Source organism: Drosophila albomicans, chromosome 2L (genome assembly GCF_009650485.2).
Source record: "Drosophila albomicans strain 15112-1751.03 chromosome 2L, ASM965048v2, whole genome shotgun sequence".
Taxonomy (NCBI): domain Eukaryota; kingdom Metazoa; phylum Arthropoda; class Insecta; order Diptera; family Drosophilidae; genus Drosophila; species Drosophila albomicans.
The window spans coordinates 24,152,154-24,174,926 of NC_047628.2; the positions used below are offsets into that span (position 1 = coordinate 24,152,154).

The 22,773-nt window shown below is 36.3% G+C and overlaps 1 protein-coding gene across 5 annotated transcripts; it reads left to right on the forward strand.

Annotated features, from left to right (window-relative positions):
- Positions 1-1,029: 1,029 nt before the first annotated feature.
- LOC127565100 (uncharacterized) lies at positions 1,030-21,062 on the forward strand. Of its 5 annotated transcripts, none has more exons than XR_007954501.1 (3): positions 1,030-2,328; positions 3,677-4,076; positions 20,493-21,062. XR_007954501.1 is itself a non-coding variant. In XM_052002215.1 (3 exons), exons 1-3 carry the CDS (start codon positions 4,010-4,012, stop codon positions 20,736-20,738), a joined length of 240 nt encoding a protein of 79 aa, XP_051858175.1. In that variant the 5' UTR covers positions 3,247-4,009; the 3' UTR covers positions 20,739-21,062. The 5 variants fall into 5 exon arrangements, 2 of the variants coding, with proteins under 2 accessions (XP_051858175.1, XP_051858174.1); XR_007954502.1 differs by having other exon boundaries at positions 1,030-2,301; XM_052002215.1 differs by lacking the exon at positions 1,030-2,328 and having other exon boundaries at positions 3,247-4,076; positions 20,512-20,582; positions 20,637-21,062.
- The last annotated feature ends 1,711 nt before the right edge of the window (positions 21,063-22,773 follow it).

The window sequence follows — 22,773 nt, forward strand, 5'->3', positions numbered from 1 at the left end:
GTTTAGAAATGTACAGGTAACAATTGTTCGGTACTTTTTATAGGCCTTCATAATTTCATAGTTCATAATTTTGAATAAGCTCACACTGTTGCACATGTATTAAATTAAAAAATTGTTTTTAGAAATTCTATTGAAACGAATTCTTAGATAATAAAATAATTTAACAAAACCAATTCAATAAAAATTAATTTTATTTTCGTTTATAAGTTCATTAAAGTACCTATGGATATGTATGTTTGTGTGCAAAAAATCTATATTTAAATTATTGTTCAAAAATATGAAGATGGTAAATTATAAATTATGGTAAAGTAATTGACCTCTTAATACAAAAAAACTTACATATATTTGAAATGGTAAATGGTTGCATATAAACAAGGAATCATTAGATTTCTTTAGATTTGAATATACTACGAGTATGTACGGTTTTATTCATTCAGCCAATTTTATAGAAAAGATTATTTGACAAATCTATTCATATATAGGTTTTCTGAATCAATACTAGTTAAATAAATTTGTATCTAAACCTTGCTGTAACTGAGAACGCACCGTTAGTTTGCTTGCACATTGAATGTGGTTTGCAAATGAATCCCATTTTGTGGATTTGAAAAGGGGCAATGCCAATGCAACCGCACACACACCCACACACACACACATGCAATGACACTCTTCGAAGAGAAACTGATTGTTTGCTCTCTTGCCATTTACAGCGACTTCAACAAAGAGCAGGTTGCTCGTTATTTTTTGCATGACGCGTCATTCCGTCACTGCAGCGCACACTGGTGCAAGAGGTAATTGAACTAAAACAAACTTAAGTGCAAACTAAATAAAATATGCTCGTATTTTGAACATTTAATATATAATATTATTAATAAAAAGCTGAGAGCAGTGAACACTGAACATAGGGTTGCTAAAATAACCCAATAAAATGAATATTCCCAATTGATGGCCATTTTGGCTGGTTTCTTGCCACTGTGCGGAGCTTTCTTTTGTTGCCAGCAGCGCTGGTTGCATTCATTTGCAAAAGAATCGTTGCACATCGCGGTCGCTTACGCTGTTGACAGCTCTGCTTGTTCTTCTTCGCATCGCATTTTTTGTCGTCGCATTTTACTTGTTCCTGTACTTGCGATTTGCATTGACACACGCATCCATACGAATGTATTTGTGTACTTGTGCTTGTATTTATTTCGTCTGTTAAAGTGTGCGCGAATAATTTCTTGTTTCACGGTTTTTGCGGTTTTCGCGTCGTCATTGCGCCTCCCCGCATCGCGTCGTCGTCCTCCGTTACATTGCCGTTGGGCCATTGTCCATTGTTGCCGTTTTGTTGTTGTTGTTGCCGTTGGCTTTGTTTTGGGGCTCGTTTTACGCTCTTCTTCAGTTCATCAATTTGCATTGCAGGTGCGTTGTACTTTTGCGATCAGTCCGCATGTGGGCGGCGTATTTTCCAGCACTGGTAAGCATCCCAAATGGCTCCTCTTGCCAACACAGTTCACTACCAGCAGATGATTAAATTCATTGCCTTCGATTACAACACTCACACACAAGCACACATACACACAAACACACACACACATTGAAACATGCAAAGGCACGCAGCAAAAGTTGACGGCAAGTGCGCGGCTGTATTTACAACAATTGCAATAGGTGACTGGGCGGGTGAGAGTGAGACGCCATGAGAGCCCAGGGAGAGCAGCGCACAAGTAAGGCGTGCAAGGCATGAGTGTGAGCAAACAGATGAGAATTGCAATACACACACACACACACATACACGCGCAAAGGCGGCCGGCACTTCCCCTATACGTAAACTTATTTTGCCGCTGCACTCGTCGTCGCAGCGCTGCGCTGCATATGCGTTTATGTATGTGTGTGTGTGTAAGAGAGAATGTAATTGTCTGATTGTTCCCTATGTAAGTGCATTTGTATATATATGTACGTATATGTACGTGTGTGGATCCCACTTGGAGCGGCGGCGATTTCATTTGCTTTTATTACCATTTTTGGTGGCTGTGCTGCCTGCGTTGGCGTCTCCTCCTCGTTTTGGGGTCTCCATTGTAGTGTAGTTTCTGCTTTTGCAAATACACGACGAGCCCGAACAACGAACGACGCCAAACGAAGCGTTGACTTTGATCGGCATCGGCTTTTTGTGCAGCCGAAGCGTTGACTTTGATCGGCTTTTTTTGTGCAGCGGCAAAAAAATAAAAAAAAAATATGGCAACGTTTGGAGAAAAAGTTCTCTACCCTTTTGTCAGTGTGGAGCGCGACTTTGAAATGTACGGCAATGTAAGCGGGAGCAACGGTAACACTGTAATACGGCAATTCAATGAGTCAATAGTAAATTAAAAAAAATATTATAAATACATATGAAATTATAAAGTAAAAACTTCAAGTGAAATACAAAAATTTAATGGAAAAAAAAACAAAACGAAAAGAACTAATTCTTCAATTGCAAACATTTAATGACAAAAAGCGTGACACATGAAATGTGTGTAAAAGGCATTAACAAAATGCAAAAATTGAAAAAACAACCCAAGACAAAACTCTCATGGCAGTAAAACGCATTTTTTTCCGCATTGACGATGACCTACGACAAAGGAAATGAAGTCATACCAATACACAGAAAGACGGCAAGCAGCGCAGCGCAACTCACTCACTCACACACACGCACAGGCACAGGCACACATTCAAGTGTAGCTAGGCAAAGCGAAAAAAAAATATGCGCTGCTTTCCTCGACCCTACCAACAAGATAGCGTCAGCAATGGAAAAGCAACGAGAACAACAACAAATGCAGTTGGCAGTCGGCGTCGACGTCAGCGTCGAAGTCTGTGTCGGCTTCAACATCGACGTTCACATCGTGTGCTTTCTTGCAGTGCGCATGCACATGCACACGCATACGGTTGCAATAGGCTCTCTCTCACACACACACGCAGCTAGTGCAGTATGCCTATTGCATTGGTGTTGGTGCGCTTTGTTCGTTTCGTCGGTGCAAAAAATAAATTAAATAGCGAAAAAATAAAATAAAAGGGGGAAAAACTTGGGAAATAATTCTAAAAATATGCTAAATAAATACGATCAGTTTAGATGTGCAAAATGAATAAGAATGCATATATAATATATATTTTATTAATATTCGCAAGCGTGTGTGTGTGTGTGTGTGTAAAAAAAATGGACAGACAGCGAGTGCTTTTGCATTTAATAATATAATTCAAATGTATATATAAAAATATGTATATGAAAAATCAGCGTATTTATATATATATATAACATTAATTTTTTGTATATACTTTTCAAAATGCGCGTCATGCTCAAACGACAGTTGAATGCACTCAAAGCTTTTGCTTCTGCTGATAATGAAAGAAAGTTAAATTATAAATTGTGTGCACATATTGTATAAAAAGATTAATCTACTGTTTAATAATGTTTTCCGCCTTTTCAATGCTGTAATTTATGCATTTATTTCTTCTGATAAAAAGCCCACAAGAACTCCATTGGGCATTTAGTTCCTTGAATTATGAGTCACTTTTAAATAACAAATTCCTGGCTTGCAAATGACCTTGAATTGCACTAATAGACAACAACTAACACACACACACACGCACGTATGAACAGTGGGAAATTGAACACGGGATACACATCAATTTAATAGCTTCCAATTACTCATCATCGCTTTTTGCTATAAAGTTATCAAATCCAACAACTGCCACACACACACTCACACACACATGAACAACAAATTACATAAACAATAAAACTAAAAAAAAAAATAAATAAGCAACAACGAAAAACTAGCTCGGAAATTTGAAACTGCGCACGCGTTGCAATTTTCAAGACCAAAAACCTCGCAGCAACAACAACATCAACAACCAAGTACAATAACAACAACAACAATTGCATAGTAAAAGCACAACAATAACAACGAAAAAATAAAGTCAAAGTGAACTGAAAGGCAGAAAGGGATAGCAGCTGTTTTGACTGCCGGCATCGTCTAAGGACAACGGTTCAAGTGCAAGGAGGATGCAGGACACCGACACCGACCGAAAGCTGCGGAGTGCAACAACTCCCGACGATGAAACAACGTGTGGTGAGTATGCCAAAGAGCCACAGTGAACACTCGCTAGCAGCGATAGCTCAGCTTGAAGATTGTTTTCGGATATTCTACTTTATTTGCGTCTAAGTTAAAACACTTAAAAAGTAGAAAATGTTTATGGAAGGAAAAAAAAAGATATTTTTGTATGAAACTGTTAGGAATTGAAGACTTTTAATTCTATTCTTATTCTATTTTAATTCTATTCTTATCATATTCGTATTTTATTCTTATTCTATTCTTATTTTCTTCATATTCTATTATTATTTTATTCTTATTCTATTCTATTCTTATTATATTCGTATTTTATTCTTATTATTTTCATATTCTATTATTGTTTTATTCTTATTATAGTCTTCTTCTATTCTTATTATTCTTATCTTTCTTTTTTTCTAATTCTTTTTCTTCCCATTCTATGAACATGTTCTTCTATATTCTTTTATTTTATTTTTTTTGGTAACCATGCATTGGAATGTTGTTCTTTCTTAATTTAAACTAAATATAAAGTATTTTATTTTTATTCTATTCTTATTTTATTCATATTCTATTATTATTTAATTCTTGATCTATTTTTATTATGTTTTCTATATTTATTATTCTACTCTTATTATATTCTTATTATTCTTATCCTTTTTTCTTTTTCTTCTTATTCTTCTCAATCTACAAACACGTTCTCCTGTATTCTTATATTTTTTAATTTTATTTTTTTTTTAATGTTGTTCCTTCTTAACTTAAACTAAATATAAAGTATTGTTTAATCTTTACTAGAAGCAGTTTTAATGCGCTTTCGCTCTCTTACTTATTCTCTCTGTCTCTCTCTCTCTCTCTCTCTTGCTATGGAACCCACACTGCATTGCGTATACGTCGTGTGGTGAATAAAACTCTTACGACTTTAAGCGTCACTTGAATCGGACTGCAACTATTTTTAGTCTACAGTTCGCCCTTGAACCAACGCATTTGGCTGTGTGGTGCAACAACCCACACTTGTGGCAAATATTATCCAGAGTCCGCTCTACGATTCCCAGACACCGTCGGAGACAGAGACATGGACACAGAGTAATCTCACAGCTGGAAACCAGTTGTTGTTGTTGTTGGTCGCTTGCTTGCTTGCTTAGTTGGTTGGTTCGCTTGGTTAGCTGCATATGTCAAAGCAGTCAAGCATTGATGCCTCACTCACGTCTCTCTCTTTCTCTCTCTCTGTCTCTTTCTCGCTGACATGTGTCCGAATGTCCTTGCTTAGTGAACTCTGCAGCTACATTGACATTGATTTTTATCAACCAGCCACTCTGATGGAGCGTGGGTGTCGTTTGTTATGTGGTTTCCAATTGCAGCTTTGCCTCAGCTGTCAGCTGCATTCACTCTTATGTCATGCAATTCGTCATTCTCTCTCTCTCTCTCACCAACAAGGGAAGCCGCCAACTTAATTGTTTACAATAATCTTGTATAAATAAACTGCAATATGATTATGAACTCACTTGAAAACTAGTTAAATTGAAAACGCTTTTCTCTGTCTCAAGTTTCTTTTCGACTTTAAAAGTTTTAACAAACGATTATTGCAAGCTATTATCATTTGTTGTAATTGAAACTACAATTAGGATTTCCAATTATTTTTGATTGTAAATTAAATGATATTAGCACAGTTAACTTTAAATGTATTTCGAATTTGCCGTCGGTAAAAATGCAAAGCGAGTAGAAAAGGTTTTTATGGTAGATATGTATGAATAAATCAACTATATCAAAGGAAGTGTTTAATACAATTTCATTTTGAAGTTCTAGACATGATCAAATATTCAAATCGAATTAAATCAAATTGGTTTTATATATTTCAACAGTTTAAAACTGCAATTAGTTCGGACAATTTTTGTGTGAATCATTTATTTTCTGCTACATTTCAAATTGAATAGAATACATTTTGATATGATCTCAATAGCAGTTAATAAAATGTGTGAATAATGCTGACATTGCAATAGATGTATGAGAAAATGAGTATAGAAAATAATTGTGAAATAATTAAAGATCTTTAAAATAGATTTCGTGAAGCGAAGTTCTAGGAAATCTTTCAAAATGCAAATGCAAATTATCGAATCGTAAATTGAGGCTCAACTGTTGTCACAACTGATGCGTAATAATAGCAAATTAATTGAAAAATTGCAAAGAAAGGTAACAATAGCTGTAATAATAATAACAGCAGCAACAATTGATAGTGAAGCAAACAAAAGACAACGCGAAATTGAATTGCAAGCGAGCGATGAGAGATGCGAGAAATGCGAATGCACAGCAGAGCAGAGCGAAGCAGAGACTGCAACTAAACAGATACAAAAATACAGATGCAGATACAGATACAGATACATCTACAGCTATATAGAGTTCTCTATCTGTATCTTGACTGTCTCTGTATTCGCATTTTTCTGTTTCATTCTATACCACATCCATTCGTCTGTCTAGTTGTGTTCTCTGTGTGTATCTATCGAATGCATTTTACGCTTTAAAAGGAATTTTGTAGTTTATGGATGCAGCGAGAGAGAGAGGCGATAAAAAGTGCCTCTACCTCTCTGTGTAGTTGTTCTCTGTAGAGTCGCTGTCTCGTTGTCTCTATGACTGTACTCGGAGAGAACATCATCAGTTGCTGGTTGCTGTTTGCTGTTGCTGTCGACATGGCAACGACGTCATCGTAGCCATTTGCTCAAGAATATCGTGAGCCAAAGGCAGAAGAAGACGATGGCGAAAAACTACAAAGAAAAAAGGCAGCAAAAGAAAACTTGCGGCAGCGACACAAACAATGCAGCCGCACAGAAGAGACGTTGCACGTAGCTAGATAGTGAGTCAAGTCGGTGACTTGGGCGCTTTGTTGTGTATCCCACAGATACGTTTTTTTTGCCTCCTCTTTTCTCTATTCTTTTCCTCATTCTCTGTGCTTTTAAATCTGGCTTCGCTTAAGCGTCTTATCGCACAATTCAAGCGATGATGGACAACAGGCAACATATTTCAATTAAAACTTGATTTTGCAACACACACACAGAAATTGCGTATACGCCACGTTATTAGCGATTAAATGCTATTGACATGAATGGTTTTATTTATATTTTCGAAATATGCCAGGCTCTATTCTCTCTCTTCTCTTCAATTAGTTGACCATAAATTGCGAGCACTTTGCAAATTGCGTATACGCCGTGTGTGTCTGTGTGTGTGCACTTTTCACATTTCCGGCTTGTCATCAATAAACCAGGCACACACATCATGCCCATCTACTGACCACTCAATGCCCATTAGCTGCACTTTGCACTCACTCGATGTCATCTGCTCTGGTCGGATATCTTTGTTCGCCTTTTTTTGGCCCCTACGACTTATGGCTCAGTGGTCACGTGGTCGCTTGACTGACTTCTGGACATGTGGATTTGGCAAAACTCGCTATTATCTCTGAGGCACCTGAGGCACAGATAACTGTAACTGTTCTTACTGGAGTACTGAAGAGGGAGAATTATGCAAAAAGAGGGCGAGGGAAACGCAGCGTTTTCAGAGCGTAACCGAAACGGGACGTTGTCTTAATGTTTGACTTTGTTGGGTCATGACTAAGCTTAGATATGCAAGCAAGCACACAGAAAAGAGAGGGCAGACAGAGAGAAAGAGAGAGAGAGTGCAGTTTTGCCCATAAATTTGCCGACTGCAAATGCATTGTAATGAATGTCATCCGTTCATTTAAATTATGTCATAGCGACATGCTGACTATATTCTGACACACATTCGCACACACACACACACACACATACACACACATTCTCAGCTAGACAGTCAGACATTTAGCTAAGCCAAGCAACAACTGCGCCTCATTAGTAATGGCAAACTGACCCCTTTGCATCATTCCCCTCTCTCTGTCTCTCTCTTTAACAAATCGCTCGCTTTGTTTCCGTTCTATTCAAATGCAACACCCTACAATAGCCGCACCCCTTTCCCTATTCCCCTTCACCCCCATCTACTTTGCCACCCGCACAAAGCCCAACTCTTGGCTGACCAATAAAAACCGAGAGATGTTTTGCTTGACAACTGTTTATAGCTATTTCTCGTTTTACTGCCAAGCCTTGTTGGTTATGGGCCTTGCTTATGATTTATGCCAAAGTCGGTGCCAAAGGCTAATGTTGGTTTAATTTATATTCTATTTAATCATGTGTAATTTATATTATTCACATTTATTTAAGACTGTTGTATTTTAATACAAACTCTCCATTCTAATTTCTCTGCTGTTTCACTTCATGTATTCATTATTATAGTTTTTTTTTATAATTTTATATTTTTGAAAATTAAATTTTAATTTTTTTTTTAAATTTACATTATGTATATATTTTTATTTTTTTGTTGTTTTTATTTTTATTTCTAAAATGGTAATTCTTTTTGAAATGTTAATTCTAATTGTTCCATCATTTAATTTTTATGTTTTGTAATTATAAAATATATTATTATTTTGTTGAAATCGTTTCTTTTCATTCTATTTTCTCTACATTTTCACTTTATGACTTTAGTTTTGTAATTTTGTACTTTAAAAATTAATTTTTTTCTCAAATTTTGGAATTTTCCGCTTTTTTACTTTATGTATTTATTTATATATATTTTGATTTTTTATTTTGTATTTATAAAAATTGTATTCTTATTTAAATGATCTTCTTAAATGACTTTGTTTAAAAGTATTCTACAAAAATAAAAAATAATCTTTTTATTTTTAATAACATTATTTATAAAAATTATAAAGTTTTTTTTTTATAAAAATTATGTTATTTTAGTATAGAATTCTTTTATAAAATAACATTTAAAAAAGAACTGAACTTTTTATTTTTGCATAAAAATAAAATGATGCATTATTATTTTTTATTTAAAAAAAATATATTCTTTCGGTATTCAATTCATTTCTGTATTTTCTATTTTCTTTATCGTAATGTTTTGCATTTATTATTTTTTTTTTCAAAGTTCAATTCTTTTCTCTACATAATTAATTTCTCTACACATTTATTTAAGTTTAATGTCAAGTTTTATTCTTTTAATTAAAGTTTATTAAAAATAACATTTAATAAAGAATAAAACTATTTATTTTTGAATTTTTTTTATTTAAAAGAATTATATTCTTTCGGTATTTTTCTTTATCGTAATTTGTTGCATTTATTATTATTTTTTTCAAAGTTCCATTCTTTTCTGTACATAATTACTTTCCCTACACATTTATTTAAGTTTAATGTCAAGTTTTATTATTTATTTTGCTATTCAATAATGGTTCGCACTTCCTTATTAATTTCACTATTTAATGACCCATTCAATACCTTTTAGCGAACTTCCACTGTACGTAATGTAGTTAATGTTAATGAAATAATTGAATTGGTTCTAGGAATTTGAGCGAATGAGAAAGTTGAAGTATCGCCAGATGTGGCAACCACATAAACAAGTTGTTCGCTTCGATCTCTTTCTATTGGTTGCTCTCTTCCTACCTCGTTCTCTCTCCCTCTCTCTTCGACATTGACGCTCTCTTCTTACTATTCTATTTCTTTCTTCTTATGCAAAATGGCCGTCGAATATTCGCCTCGCTCTGTGACACATAGTTAAATATTTGTTTCTACATTCTGTTGCTAAGGCAACGCAGCAGCTTTTTGTATTTTGCATTTGTGGTTGTTGTTGTTGTTGCTTTTATTGTTTTTCTCATTAATTTCAATTTGCTATTTAAATAGTTTGCCGCATATTGTGCGCCATTTTATTGTCTTCCCGTTTGTCAATTCTCGCCATTTGCCAGTTTGTCAATATACACATCTTTTTTGTTCTCTCTTATTACACTTGAAAAGTGTTGCCAGCTTTTTTCTATAATTGAAATTGTATCGCTGTGCTCATTAGATAGTCACCATTTTATAATTTATAGTTCCTAATTGCTGCAAAAAATAATAAAAAAAAATTGCAACAAGCTCGCAATTAAAATGCGGCATATAATAAAGACAATTTAGTGCTGCATATGGTTTGAGCTTTAAAGAGTTGTTTTTCATTTAATAATTGATGTCTGCAGCTAGTTTTATTATTCTGCCGGCCGGAAGTGAATGCTGTAAAAAATGTGCATTTTATAGAGGAACTCCTGCAGCTTTGAAAAAGTTGTAAATGGATTCTGAGCTTCACAAAAATAATCTTTGTTAAGTTTTTGCAGATGCTACTTTCTTCTTTTCGATTTAACTACATTATTACGATGGTAATCTATATTTGCTGCAATTAAAATTAAGACGGGAATTTACTATTTCTTGTACGAAAAAGGTGTAAAAACATTTGGTGGGTTAATTAAAATTAAAATTATACTCAAATTATATATTCTTGATCAGCGATCCATTTGCGAACCCTGGGTCTCAGAGACTATAAAAGATGGAGCAGCGATTTTTGAAACATAAAATAATAACTGCAGTATTTATGATTCCTTTGTTGCGATCAGCTAAATATTTTAGAACTTATTTAAGGAATACTTTTATATTGCAAATAATGCCTACTCAAATCGGGTCTTAATGGCTTCAGCTAACAATTTGGTATATTTTGACCTCTTTGGTATATTTTTAATGTGGTACAATATCGATATACCAAATATGGCATTCGGTAGTCGAGCTTACTCGACTTTAGCTTCCCTGTTTGTGTTGATTTGATTGAAATAATATAAAATATGAAAAACCTTATAATATATAATTTATGATTCCATTATTTATGTTGATCATTTGTGAATAATTAAAGCCCCCAACTGTAATTCTATACAGCATTAAAAGTACTCAATACTTTGGGGCTTATCTTAAGCTCGATATCCTTACCACCACAATAATGATTCAATTGGAATTTTGAGTTCTTTGGGGAAAGTATGCAATCCATATAATTATGTGCTATCAATTGCCAGAATTTCATTGCAAATTCGCAGCACGCATTCCGGATAAGTTGTCTTATAATAATCGTGCAACATAAGCCGCAATCATGCCACCACCATGCCACATCGGCAAATGCCATAAAAATCAACAGATTTTTGTCTTTAAATTGCACACAAATTATATGCCTTAAGGTTGCTGAAGCTTTTTGCTCCCTTCTTCTTTTGCCCTCTGCTGTTAGCTGCATAACGGTAAAGCTAATTTATGCCACGGGCAAACTAAGAGAGAGGTGAGGGAGACTTTTTCTCTATAGCACAAGGCGGAAGTTGCTGCTGTCCAAAAGAAGCCAATTGAATGCACCAACAACAACAATAAGAAGAAAAAGAAGAAGAAGAAGCGGGAGAGAGCATTGAACAAGTGGCAGGTTGCAAGTTGCAGTTTACAGGTTGCAACTTGCAAGTTGCAAGTTTTGTGTGGATTCCTCACGGTGAAAGGGGCAAGTAGCAAGTGGCTGGATGGCTGCCTGACTGACGAGGTTAACCGTTGGCTTTGTCCAATTTTCGGACTGCACTTGTTGGTCAGCATTTAAGCGCTTAAACAGCGCAACATGGCTAAAAAGGCCAGCTGCAGTTGGCAGCCTCGATGCCTGCGGCGAGTTGTGAATTGCTCTGCTCACTGTCGATGGGATAACCGGTTTCAGTTATTGCTTTCTTCTTGCTGTGTTCTTCTTTTATTTCGGGGTAACACGCGGCGTATGCGTAATTAGATTTGCATTTGCTTTCCATGCTCACTAATTGGACTAAGGCTGCAGCTCATTGCACTCGCGACAGGGCGAAGCTAAAATACTAGAGTTAGAGCTTAAGTTCTAGCAGAAGTGTTATCACTTAAAAATACCCTGTAAGCGAATGGAATGTGGAGAATGAAAGCCATAAAACAAATTTTGAACGAAACTAGATAATTGTGCAAGGTAGAAGGTTCATATTTTAATTATATTTTTCGAAATATTTCTTATACACTTGTTACTGAACATATAATACTAATTCTTCCAGATATATTATAATTATTATTTGGTGACATTTTTTTTTTAATGGCAATTAAAGGAAAGAAAGAATTAATCATCGACCTTAAATTTGATTTATTTACTTTTCTATGTCGTTCAAAGTTTTGATATACTATCGATAGTAAAAATACTTTTTCTGCATCGCTACCATTTTAAATTTTAATTAGCAGTGTATTGCACTAACAATATTAATAGAAATATTGATAATTTATTTTCCAGAGATATGCTCAGTTATCGCTTTAATAAGTCTAAAACAATACTTCAGATTGTTGCAATACTGTCGATAGTAAAATCGATAATTCTCCCTTCTTACCTCTCAAGTACCTTTCTTCTTTGAAACCACTATTTACGCAATGTGACTACAAAATTGTGTATTATTTTTCAAAAAAACATGATTGAAGAATATTCTGTTTCTTACGTCTAAGGAAATATTTAAATGAACTGCACTATCGATAGTAAAATAGTCGCTTTTCTATCTATTACTTTTATCCGTTTTTTTTACCTCTATTAATAATAAAGTGAGTTTCAAGTTAAGGCAAAACAGATTTTTTTGTCTATGAACAGGAATAGCGAATGACTTCGATGAAAGTACTTAAAAGAATTGCACTATCGATAGTAAAATCATTGCTTTTATATCGACACCTGTCTATTGCTTTCATTCGATATTTACAGGGTATAATTAGAAACCATAGAGTGAATTTCTTGTTGAGGCAACATAGAATTATTTGTCTATTAGCAGAAATCGTGAGGCACTTCAATGAAAGTACTTCGAAGAACTGCACTATCGATAGTAAAATCGTTGATTTTCTATCGATGACTTTCTATTTGTTTCATTTGTTTTAACCACTATTTACAGGGTATAATGAGAATGGACGGGAATTCCGTAGTACTGAAAAGAATTGTGCTATCGATAAATATAATTTATATAAAACCCTTGCTTTTCTATCGTTGCCTTTAATCCGTTTAAACCACTATTTACAGGGTATAATGAGCAATGATAAATTGTGTTTCGTGTTGAGGCAACACAGAATTATTTGTCTATGGACAGGAATCGCGAGACGCTTCGATAATGATGGAATTCTGGTTTAACAACAGCAGCGTTCAGTGATCCTCAAATGACATTGTCTGTCCGTCGGTTGCGTCTGCCGCATTTCGTGTTCGTGTTCGTGTTGCACTGCCCTGCAGGGGTGCCACAGAGAGTTCTTTTTTCTTGTTGTACTTCTGCTGCACGATGACGTTGCAGTTTTGTTACTGTTGCTGTTGATGTGTTTTTTTGCAACGTCAATAAACGAGTTTTGCGGCCTGTGCTTACGCCTTAAGCCTCAAGCCATGCGAACTGCCCAAGCCACGCTCTATTGGAGTCGCGAATGTGCAACTGAGGGGGTGTGTCAAGGGGGGAAAGGGGGTGTGTGTGTGTGTGTGTGTGCATCAAGTTTGAGTTTGGGTTCGACTTTGGTTCGTTCGTCTACCTTGTGTTTTGTTGTGTTTCGTCTCTTGCTTTCCTTTATTTAGCGTTGCCATGTTGCATAGGATTTTGAACCCGTTTTGTCGTCATGTCACCCCCTCCGCTTTCCCCCCTCTCACTCTCTCGTTAACGGTTGCACTCCATGTGGCGCGTCCATAACCTAACCTAACTTTTTTTTGTAGCCTCAAAGCCGGAGATGAAAATAGCGTGCGGCAAACGCTTTGTTAGTCGCTTTTTTGTTGTTCTTTCTGTTGCTGTTTCCCCTTTTTCTTGTTGGTGTTGCTGTTGCTGTGTTTTTTCTACTCCCTCTTTATTTTCTGGGATTTGTGTTCTTTTGTACTGCATATTAAACGTTTAATACTCTAACCCGTTTTAACGTTTCGTTCATTTCAGTTTGTTTATTTTATCCCTGACCTTTTTTGTAGCTATGAAAAGATAACACAAATCGCTGTTGTTGTTTTTTCAAGCTTTATTGTATTCACAATTAAGTGAGTGTTAATTGTTTAATTGGCCGGTATTTGCAATGAAAAAATCAACAATTTATCGCGCTTGTCATACAGAAGAAATTCTGTAATTTGATTTGCGTCATTTTAATTGCATTTGCTGTTAATTGAATTTCAAAAAAAAAATTAAAAATCGAACATAACTTTTTCTGCATTGAAATAAATGCATCAAGTGGTGAATCTACAATAATAATTTAAATAAATAAATAGAGGGAATTTCAATACGCGAAAATAACTTTTATTTATTTTAAAATTGTAAATAAATACATACAATATATTTATTTAATTATATTTTAGAATGTAAATAAGTTAACATTCATTTAGAATTTCAATCATGAAGCCTTGACTAATAAGAAAGAGATGACGATTTAGCGATGATGATTTACTAGCCACCATATTGTGTGAAAGCGAGACAACTATACTCCTATGCAGTTATAAATTAGCTGTTAAAATAGTCTGTTTTAATATCTACAAAACATTTTCATATATTTTAGAATTTCTATTAGAGGTAAAGCTTAAATTAGTCTGACAGAGATAACTATATATAAAGCATACTGTATCAGAGCGAGTCAGCTATACTCCTTGAGCAGTCATAAATTAGCTAGATAATAAGCGTCGAAAGTATTAAGAAATTGTTCGACTATGTCTTAAAGTTTGTTGGCAACAAACTCGTGCTTTTTATTAGCCAACTTTTCCCACAGTTGACGACAGTTCTCGCTGTCTTTTGAGTGAGGTATTCTCTCTCCTAATGGAAATAATTGCATATTTTTACATAATTTATGACTACGCACACACACACATGTGGAACACCCACACGCAGTCATAATTCACAGGGACAAGACGAGCCTCAAGAGCCTTGCAAGATGTACTTGCCTCTTGCGAGTTTGGCATGCCAAGTAATTTGTGGCACATGTGGGTGTCAGTCTCAGTATTTGAGCGAAGCCAGCGTAAAATGCAATCAACAACAATGAAAAATTACACACCGCAGCGGCTAAAAAGAGAGCTTGCGTATTTCCTGTGTGTGAATGAAAAGCAGCAACAACAACAACCAGCAACCAAAAACAAACGAGTGCAAAATTCAATTTGCAAATATTCTGCAGAATGCAAATGCAAAACACAAAGTGCAAAGAGACGACACTCGCACACTGTGCAGCTTGCCGAAGAGAGCGCAAGCTTAACGACCGCACAGGGGAAAGCTTTTTGGCGTTCTTTCGCTCGCTCTCTCTGTCGATTTGCGGTTGGCGCTCTTGATGCGACTCTCTTTGCGATGTCTGCTGCTAACGTCGCGTCGTCGCTGCACGTTGCGTGTCATTGACCTTTGAAATTGCATTGCATGTGGCTTCGCCGCTTATGTGTTGCTGTCGCTGCTTCTGTAGCCGTTGCCGTCGCCGTCGCTGCCATTTGTTCTGCTTTGCTTTTGCTACGTCATTCTACGTTATTTCGCATTGACTCCCCGCCCAGCCCCATACGCTGTCTGCGTCTGTGTCTGCCTTCCTTTTTGCTGTGACTTCGTCATCAAGCTCTTCTCCACTCCACTCTACACACACACACGCACTCGTGTGTTTGTTTGTGTGTGTGTGTGCTCGGCATAACATGAAATTATATTAAGGCAGCTAAAGTACAAAAACCAGCGCTGCTTATCTGCCGCCCTCCACCTCCCACTCCCCTTTCGATTGCTGCTGTGGCTGCTTCTCCATTGTGTCTTGCAAGTTATTTTAATATCTTCGTTGCTGCGCTTTCAATATCTTGCGATTTTTTTCACTGGTGCTTGTTGCTGCTATTGCTTTTGTTGTTCTTGTTGTTTGTTTGGCTGGCCCTTTCGATTAAATGAATCGACGTCGCCACTAATCGGCCGATAGAGGGCGCCGCCATAATACGGCAAGGCAATTGCATTGGACGGGCGGACGGATGGGCGACAACTCTGCTGGGCCTGAGATTCACAAAGTCGCATTGTCTGCAGAGCGCAACAGAAAACAGCAACGGCAACGGCAAAAAGCAAAAGCAATGCTGAAAGAAGTTCATTGAACGTCGCCCCGCAGACAGACATAAAGCAAACTCAATAAACGAACGCACAGCGCAAATAAACAGCAGCCAATAAGAAAACGAATGAGCAGATACAAATCGCAATCGGGCAAAAGATGCAAAGACAGAAACGCAACGCAAGTCGCAGCAGAAACAGAAACAGAAAGACAGACAACAGCAACAGACAGAAACAAAAGGCAGCAAAAAAGAAAAAAAAAACAAGAAGTAATTCTAGTAGTCTTAGTGTACTCACACACACACGCACACAAGCTTATATGATATTCCGATTGATAATCAGAGTTGTCGATGTGCCATTAAACCGATTCAATAAAACAGGTGTGCATAATAATTAAAAATGCATGTAAAACAAATCGATCAAACTATCGATATTGTGTATCGATCAAAATTGCGAACAATATGCATGCAGCTCGTTAGGATTTCAAAAGTACAATATTAACAACATAAAATACTTACACACAATGAAGTATAAAGAGATATTTTTGTGAGTTGGCTGTGCATTGTGATTTAATTGCATAAAAGGCCGGGGCGACAATATTGTGCAATTTGCGAGCAACAAAAGAGCAGTCACAACAAGGCAAGTGGACTGGTCACACTCGGACACAGACAACAGGCACGTAGAAGGGAGTGGGGGGTGCATAAAAAGGAGCAGTCGAATACGTTTGTGTGCTGAACAAAAGAACGAACGAGCGAAGAGAGTGGGGAAGCGAGCAAGCAGGCAAGCAAGCGTAGCCATGACGCGGCAACAACCATGACCCACACCAACAAGCAGGAAGCGAAACGACAAACGACAAAATAAACGCCAAAACAACTTTGCCAAAAAAACAGCACAAGCAGCAGCAGCAGCAACTGTAATAAAAATACATACATCGCAGCGCTGTCGCCGTCGCTGAGGTGGAGAGAGAGAGAGAGAGAGCAAGTTTGGTTGTGAGAGGGGACATGTGTGCGTGTGTGTGAGAGTGAGGTAGAGTGTAGCGTTTACTCGCTTCAACGCCAAATTTCAATTACAATTACCAACACTGTTGCGACGTCGACGACGACGATAAGAGTGCCGAAAGAGGCGAATGGACAGATTATAAAGCGGGGGTTGTGGAGGCGTGGCAATGCAGCTTAGCGTGAATGAAGCACAAACTACTTCGCACACTCCACACTACAAGCAGCAGAAGAAGTAGCCGAAAAAATGCGACACACACACACGTTAAGAGAGAATCATAAACATTTACATACATACATGTGAAAATACAAACATACACACACACATAGGTACATACATACACACATACTCATGACTATTAAAAATGGCTGCTAACATGGCTGCGAACATGAAGGCAGTGCAACAGACAGAGACGCAACACACACACACACACACACAGACACACATACACTTGCATATAGCTCCAGCATTTAAATCGGAGCAGCAACAGCAGCAGAAGTCGAAGCAGCGACAGAAGCAGCAGCAGCAGCAGCAGCTCCACGAATGAAGTTGCAAAGCAGAACGCGCAAAGGTTAATCAACTCTGCATTTGGCTTTGCCAACAAACTTCCCAACTTCGCCACTCGATTTTTCAAATGGCAGAAGAGTCGCCTCCGTCATCATCGTTGTCGTTGACGTCGTCGTCGTCGTGGTCTCTTCGTCGCACCGCTCAGCAGAGGCAGAGGCAGCAACAACAGCACCATGTTGTTGTCTGTGGCTCCACTAGCAAGAAAGGAGTTGGCAGCACACACACACACACACACAAACGAAAATCAAGAGCAACAGCAACCACAATAACAACAACTACGGCCAATGCCATCTAATTGAATTGCTTGCATGTGACGCTTATCTCACTGCATCTATGTATGTCTGTCTCTGTATGTGTGTGTGTGTTAGTGTGCAGCTCCCATGACAATGGCATTGAAAGAGCAGAGCGCAAGCAAATTGCAAAAACTTTACCAACAGAGTGCAGAATGCGAGTCGCAAGAGAGAGAACGAAAGAGAGCGAGAGCACCGACTGCAGACTGCAATTGGCTTAAGAGAGCGCAATTGCAAATGGCGTATTGCATAATTTTGTGCAGCAGAGCCTCGTGTAGGTGCCAGAGTCTGGCTATGTGAGTTTGAGAGTGTATGTGTGTTTGTGTGCTTGTGTTTGTGGCATTGGCTTTTTATGCGGAGGCGCTTTTGGCCTTGGCTCTTTTTTTTTTTGTTTTTTGGTGTTGAAGAACCAGAATATTTCTCGAGGGATTTAATACGTTGACACCTGAAAGCCAGAGGCAAGGCTACAAGCTCTGATATTTCATTGTTAAAGCTACGTTATAATTTAAATGAAATATTATAAACCTTTTTAAAACATTCTGAAACAGAAATATCTAATATGAATTAATTTAGTTGTTTATTTTGAAAGCAAAAAATATATATTTTTTATTATTAATTGAGTTGAACCTAAACTTTTTTCAAATTTGTTAGGGTTGAAATTTATTTTGTATTGTTTAAATTTTTTTTTTATAAATTAAACACATGTTTATGAAATTACAATCGTTTTACGATTACATATTTTAATTTTATTTCTATAAAAGTTGTCTAACTCTTTGGTTGTAGAAGAATATTATCAAATGAAATCCTCATGTTCGCCTTGAAAACATTTTGAGATTATAAATCTATAAAGATATATCAAAATTGCAATGCTTCCTGCTTTGTTATTTGCATTTAACATTTAATTGTCTGTTGTCGGCTTTAAAATTGAATGGCCTCAATCATGCAACACACAAAAAGCAGCTGTAAATACACGAATTAAGCAAACAACTTACATATTTAAATGGCCAACAGACAAGCACACCGACACAAAGAGACCAACACACACACACACACAGAGATGTGGTAAATATGAAAATTAATAGCCAAGAGTTTATTATGCATGCAAACATTTCCACATCATTGCGCACCCGCTGTCGAATGAAAATAATGGTTGATTAATGTGCAGTTAAATGAATTTCGATATTATTTGTGCACAACGCTGCGGATAAGTAATATTGCAAATCCCCCAAAAACGTAGAAAACAAAATTATAATTACACAGACAGACTGGAATATGCAAATGATACGCTGCTGCTCAGGCAAAAGACAAGAGATTGCTGCACCTGAGTGGAAAAGCCGGCTTACATGGCGTATGCTTAATGTGTAGTTTACATTTGCTTATTTTGTGTTTTGTTTTGTTTGGTTGTGGGTGGCCAGGAAAAGTCTTATCAAATGCTGGCCACAAATGAATACATTGTGAGAACTATGAGCAAAAGCACTCGACCAAAATCCGAAAATAATTGCAGCTTACCGAATGCAAAAGTTTTTAAGCTGCTGGCTCCGAAAATAAAACAAAAAGAAGTTCAATGCGGGCCACCAGCAAGAGCAAAACACAAACAAAAAGTAAACAAATGCAGGCGAAGAGCGCGAGCACGCAAAAGAGAGAGCGCACAATCGAAGTGAAGAGAGCGGCACTTAAAGAGAGCTTTGACTGCGGCTGCAGGGGAAATGGCAAAGCAAAGCTCTCGCTGTCGCTGCTGCAGTCGCAGTCGACGTCGGCTGAGCTGTTACCGGTTTTTTTTGCGCGACGTCAGCATAAGTAGGAAGGAAACCAGAAAGCACACACATGTGTTTGTGTGTGTGTGTGTGTGTGTGACGTCGCTGCCCGTTTTGTTGTCTGTGTGAAAATGTTGAGGCAGGTCCTGGCCAAAATAGGTACAGCCAACGAACTGCGCTCAGACAGACGTCGCGTGAGTGTGTGTGTGTTTGTGTGTGTGAGTGTGAGTGGTGCTACCACCAAAGAAACATGTGGCAGTGGCAGGCCAATGGGTGAAGACGCAGCCAGAGCATTTTGGCAGCGTCTCTCTGCCACTACAAATATGAGCAACATATAGCCAAAACATACGATAGATACACACACACACACACACACACACACACTAACATGCACTCAGCTGCAGCTGCAGCGACTGCGACTGCGACGCTGGCAGCGCGTCTGCGAGCAGCGACTGCGCTGCCGAGGGGCCGCTCAGTGGCATTTGAGTTTCAGTTTTGTTGTTTCGAGCATTTGCCGTTCAGGAAGCGCAACGCCAAGTTGCCCAAAGAAGCAAAACTAAAGCTAAAGGCTAAAGCTACCAATACATATACGTATATATAGGTACACACACACACACACACACTCTTATATAGTGACTATAACTATGTCTATAACCGTTAGTTTTTGCCATTTTTGTCGTGTCTGAAACGACGAGCAGATTTTCCATGTTTTCCTTTTTGTGTTGTTGTTCTTGTTGTTGTTTATGTTGGCTATGAATATGTAATGCACTTTTTTTTCGCTGCGTCTTTGTTGCAAATTGAATTGGAACTTGCAACAGCAGCAGCTTTTGTTTGCAAGCAGACAAATCTATTGAGGATTAAGGTGAAGGTAAACTAAATTCCCATAGATTTCGAGCACAGCTTCAAGCAATTCTAATTACCAAAAAACAAACTTAATTAAAAACAGTTTTCTATTTTCATTGCAGGTCGCAATTCACAATTCCATCTGACAGAGGAACATGCAATGGAAACTCAACAAAAGGATTGGATTTTATTTGCAAATTAAACTCGATAAATATCAGCACTAACATCATGCTTTTTCTATTCTCAGGAAACTCAAGGAATTTCACAACAATGCATAATCAAAAAACGAAAAGAAAAGGGGAAGGAAATGCTGCAAAGGACAAGGATACAAATCAATATGCAATTGTAATCCAATTAAAGAAATGGTGCATACTCACATATGGACCATTAACAGAAACCCGTAAATCCGAACTTGTGCTGTTTTATATCTGTTACAAGACCGGCATTATGGGAGTCTGTCAATGCAAACAACTGGTTTTTGGCAACAACACAAAGAGTTCTTAACTAAACAAATGCGACACAAGCTCAGACAAACTGAAGCTCAATGCAGTAACAATAATAAATATAAATGTGATAAACGAGAATTTAAATTCATCAGGAAACTCGGAAATAAAATAAAAATAATTAAACATTCATCTTCACAAAACATAAATAAAATTATACGCAAAAATAAAACACTACAACATTTAAAAGCAATTTTAAATGCATCGAAAATATAACATAATGACAAAATAATCTATAAATTCTATTAAAAAAGGAAATAAAGTCAATTACAAATAACCCGTATAAAAATATAAAATAATTGTTACAAACTATATAGAAAGTCATAATAAAACATTAAAATAAAAATCAAATAATACATTAAAGAAGATATACAATAACATATATAAGATAATAAAAAAGATTTAAGCCCACAAAAGTAAAGTATATGTTAAATAATATTCTAAAAGCTTTAAGATTTGTTAAAATAATCATCAACATGCCATACAAATGATGTTCAATAATAAAATGCTAATAATCATAAACATATTATATATTATGCATGCGTAATATAACGTAACGTAATATAACTAATATAACTGTTCAAAATTTATAAATATTACACAAAAAATGTTCAAAAATAAATCAAATAAATATAAACACAAAATAATATAATTTTCATATTAAATACAAATTAAGTTTCGTGAAATTTAAGTTCTATTTTATTTGATAACCAGTCTCTTGAAATATTTTTGTTGATAAACAAATAACATAATAATATATCAATTGCTTTTTTGTATCCAATCGAAAAATTGCTTCATAAAAATATAAACGTATTTCTTTTTTTTGTTGCTTTCAATGCTTTCTCATACTTTTATTTGCCCATCCCGAAAATCAAAACCAAACCCCACATAAGCATAAACCAAAACAGAAACCAAACAAAAGACAACCAGTTAAGCAAAAAGGACTACACCAAGGACCTTTTTCTCTCTGGCAAATTGAGGTAGTAGGTTGTATAGTAGTAACTATAGATCATACTATACAGCATGCTAGCTTTCTTTGCTTGACTATAAGCCACAAAGACAACCAAATTTCCCCCTCCAACAAAACAAAATACACACACACATACACACAATAGTTTCCATACAAGTTTCCCAGCCATACAATGTGTGTGTGTGTGTGTGTGAGAAAGTGCTTAAAAGAAAATATATGACTTGTTTACAAAATATATTAGATCTTTGTTTGATCTATGGATATTTGCTCCACATATATTGGTATTAGTGACATGTGCAAATGTTTGTATGGCTGATTCCCTGAGACCCTAACTTGTGACTTTTAATACCAGTTTCACAAGTTTTGATCTCCGGTATTGGACGCAGACTTGCTGATGTTAGCAAAAAAAAAAAACAAAACAAAAAACGAAGAACTCGGGATTAAAGATTGGATGAATACCAACAATGAAAGAGGAAAAGTTGGAAATTGGTAAAGTTTAAATGTTTTTAATAAATACTTTCCCTGAAAGAATGAATTGATTCAATTCCTGCGCGGAATTCTGAATAATGTCCGTATTGTAAGTATGTAATTAGTATAGAGAAATTAACAACTTTCTCTAAAAATATTTAAAAATGTTTTTTACTTATTTGCAGAGTGAAATGATGAGTTCGTTATTTACTGCATTTGGAAATTTCGCATTCCTTTAAGCGCACATCAAAACACTTCTTCACAATTTGAGAGAACTCATTTGTTTTTATGGATAAGCTTCTAAATTTAATACACATTTCCCTTATTAAACGATTATAAATAATATAATCACAAAAATTCACAAATACAAACAGAATTAACAACTTTTTCTGAAGTGTAAAAACTATAAATATATATATATAATATAATAAAATGAAACATTA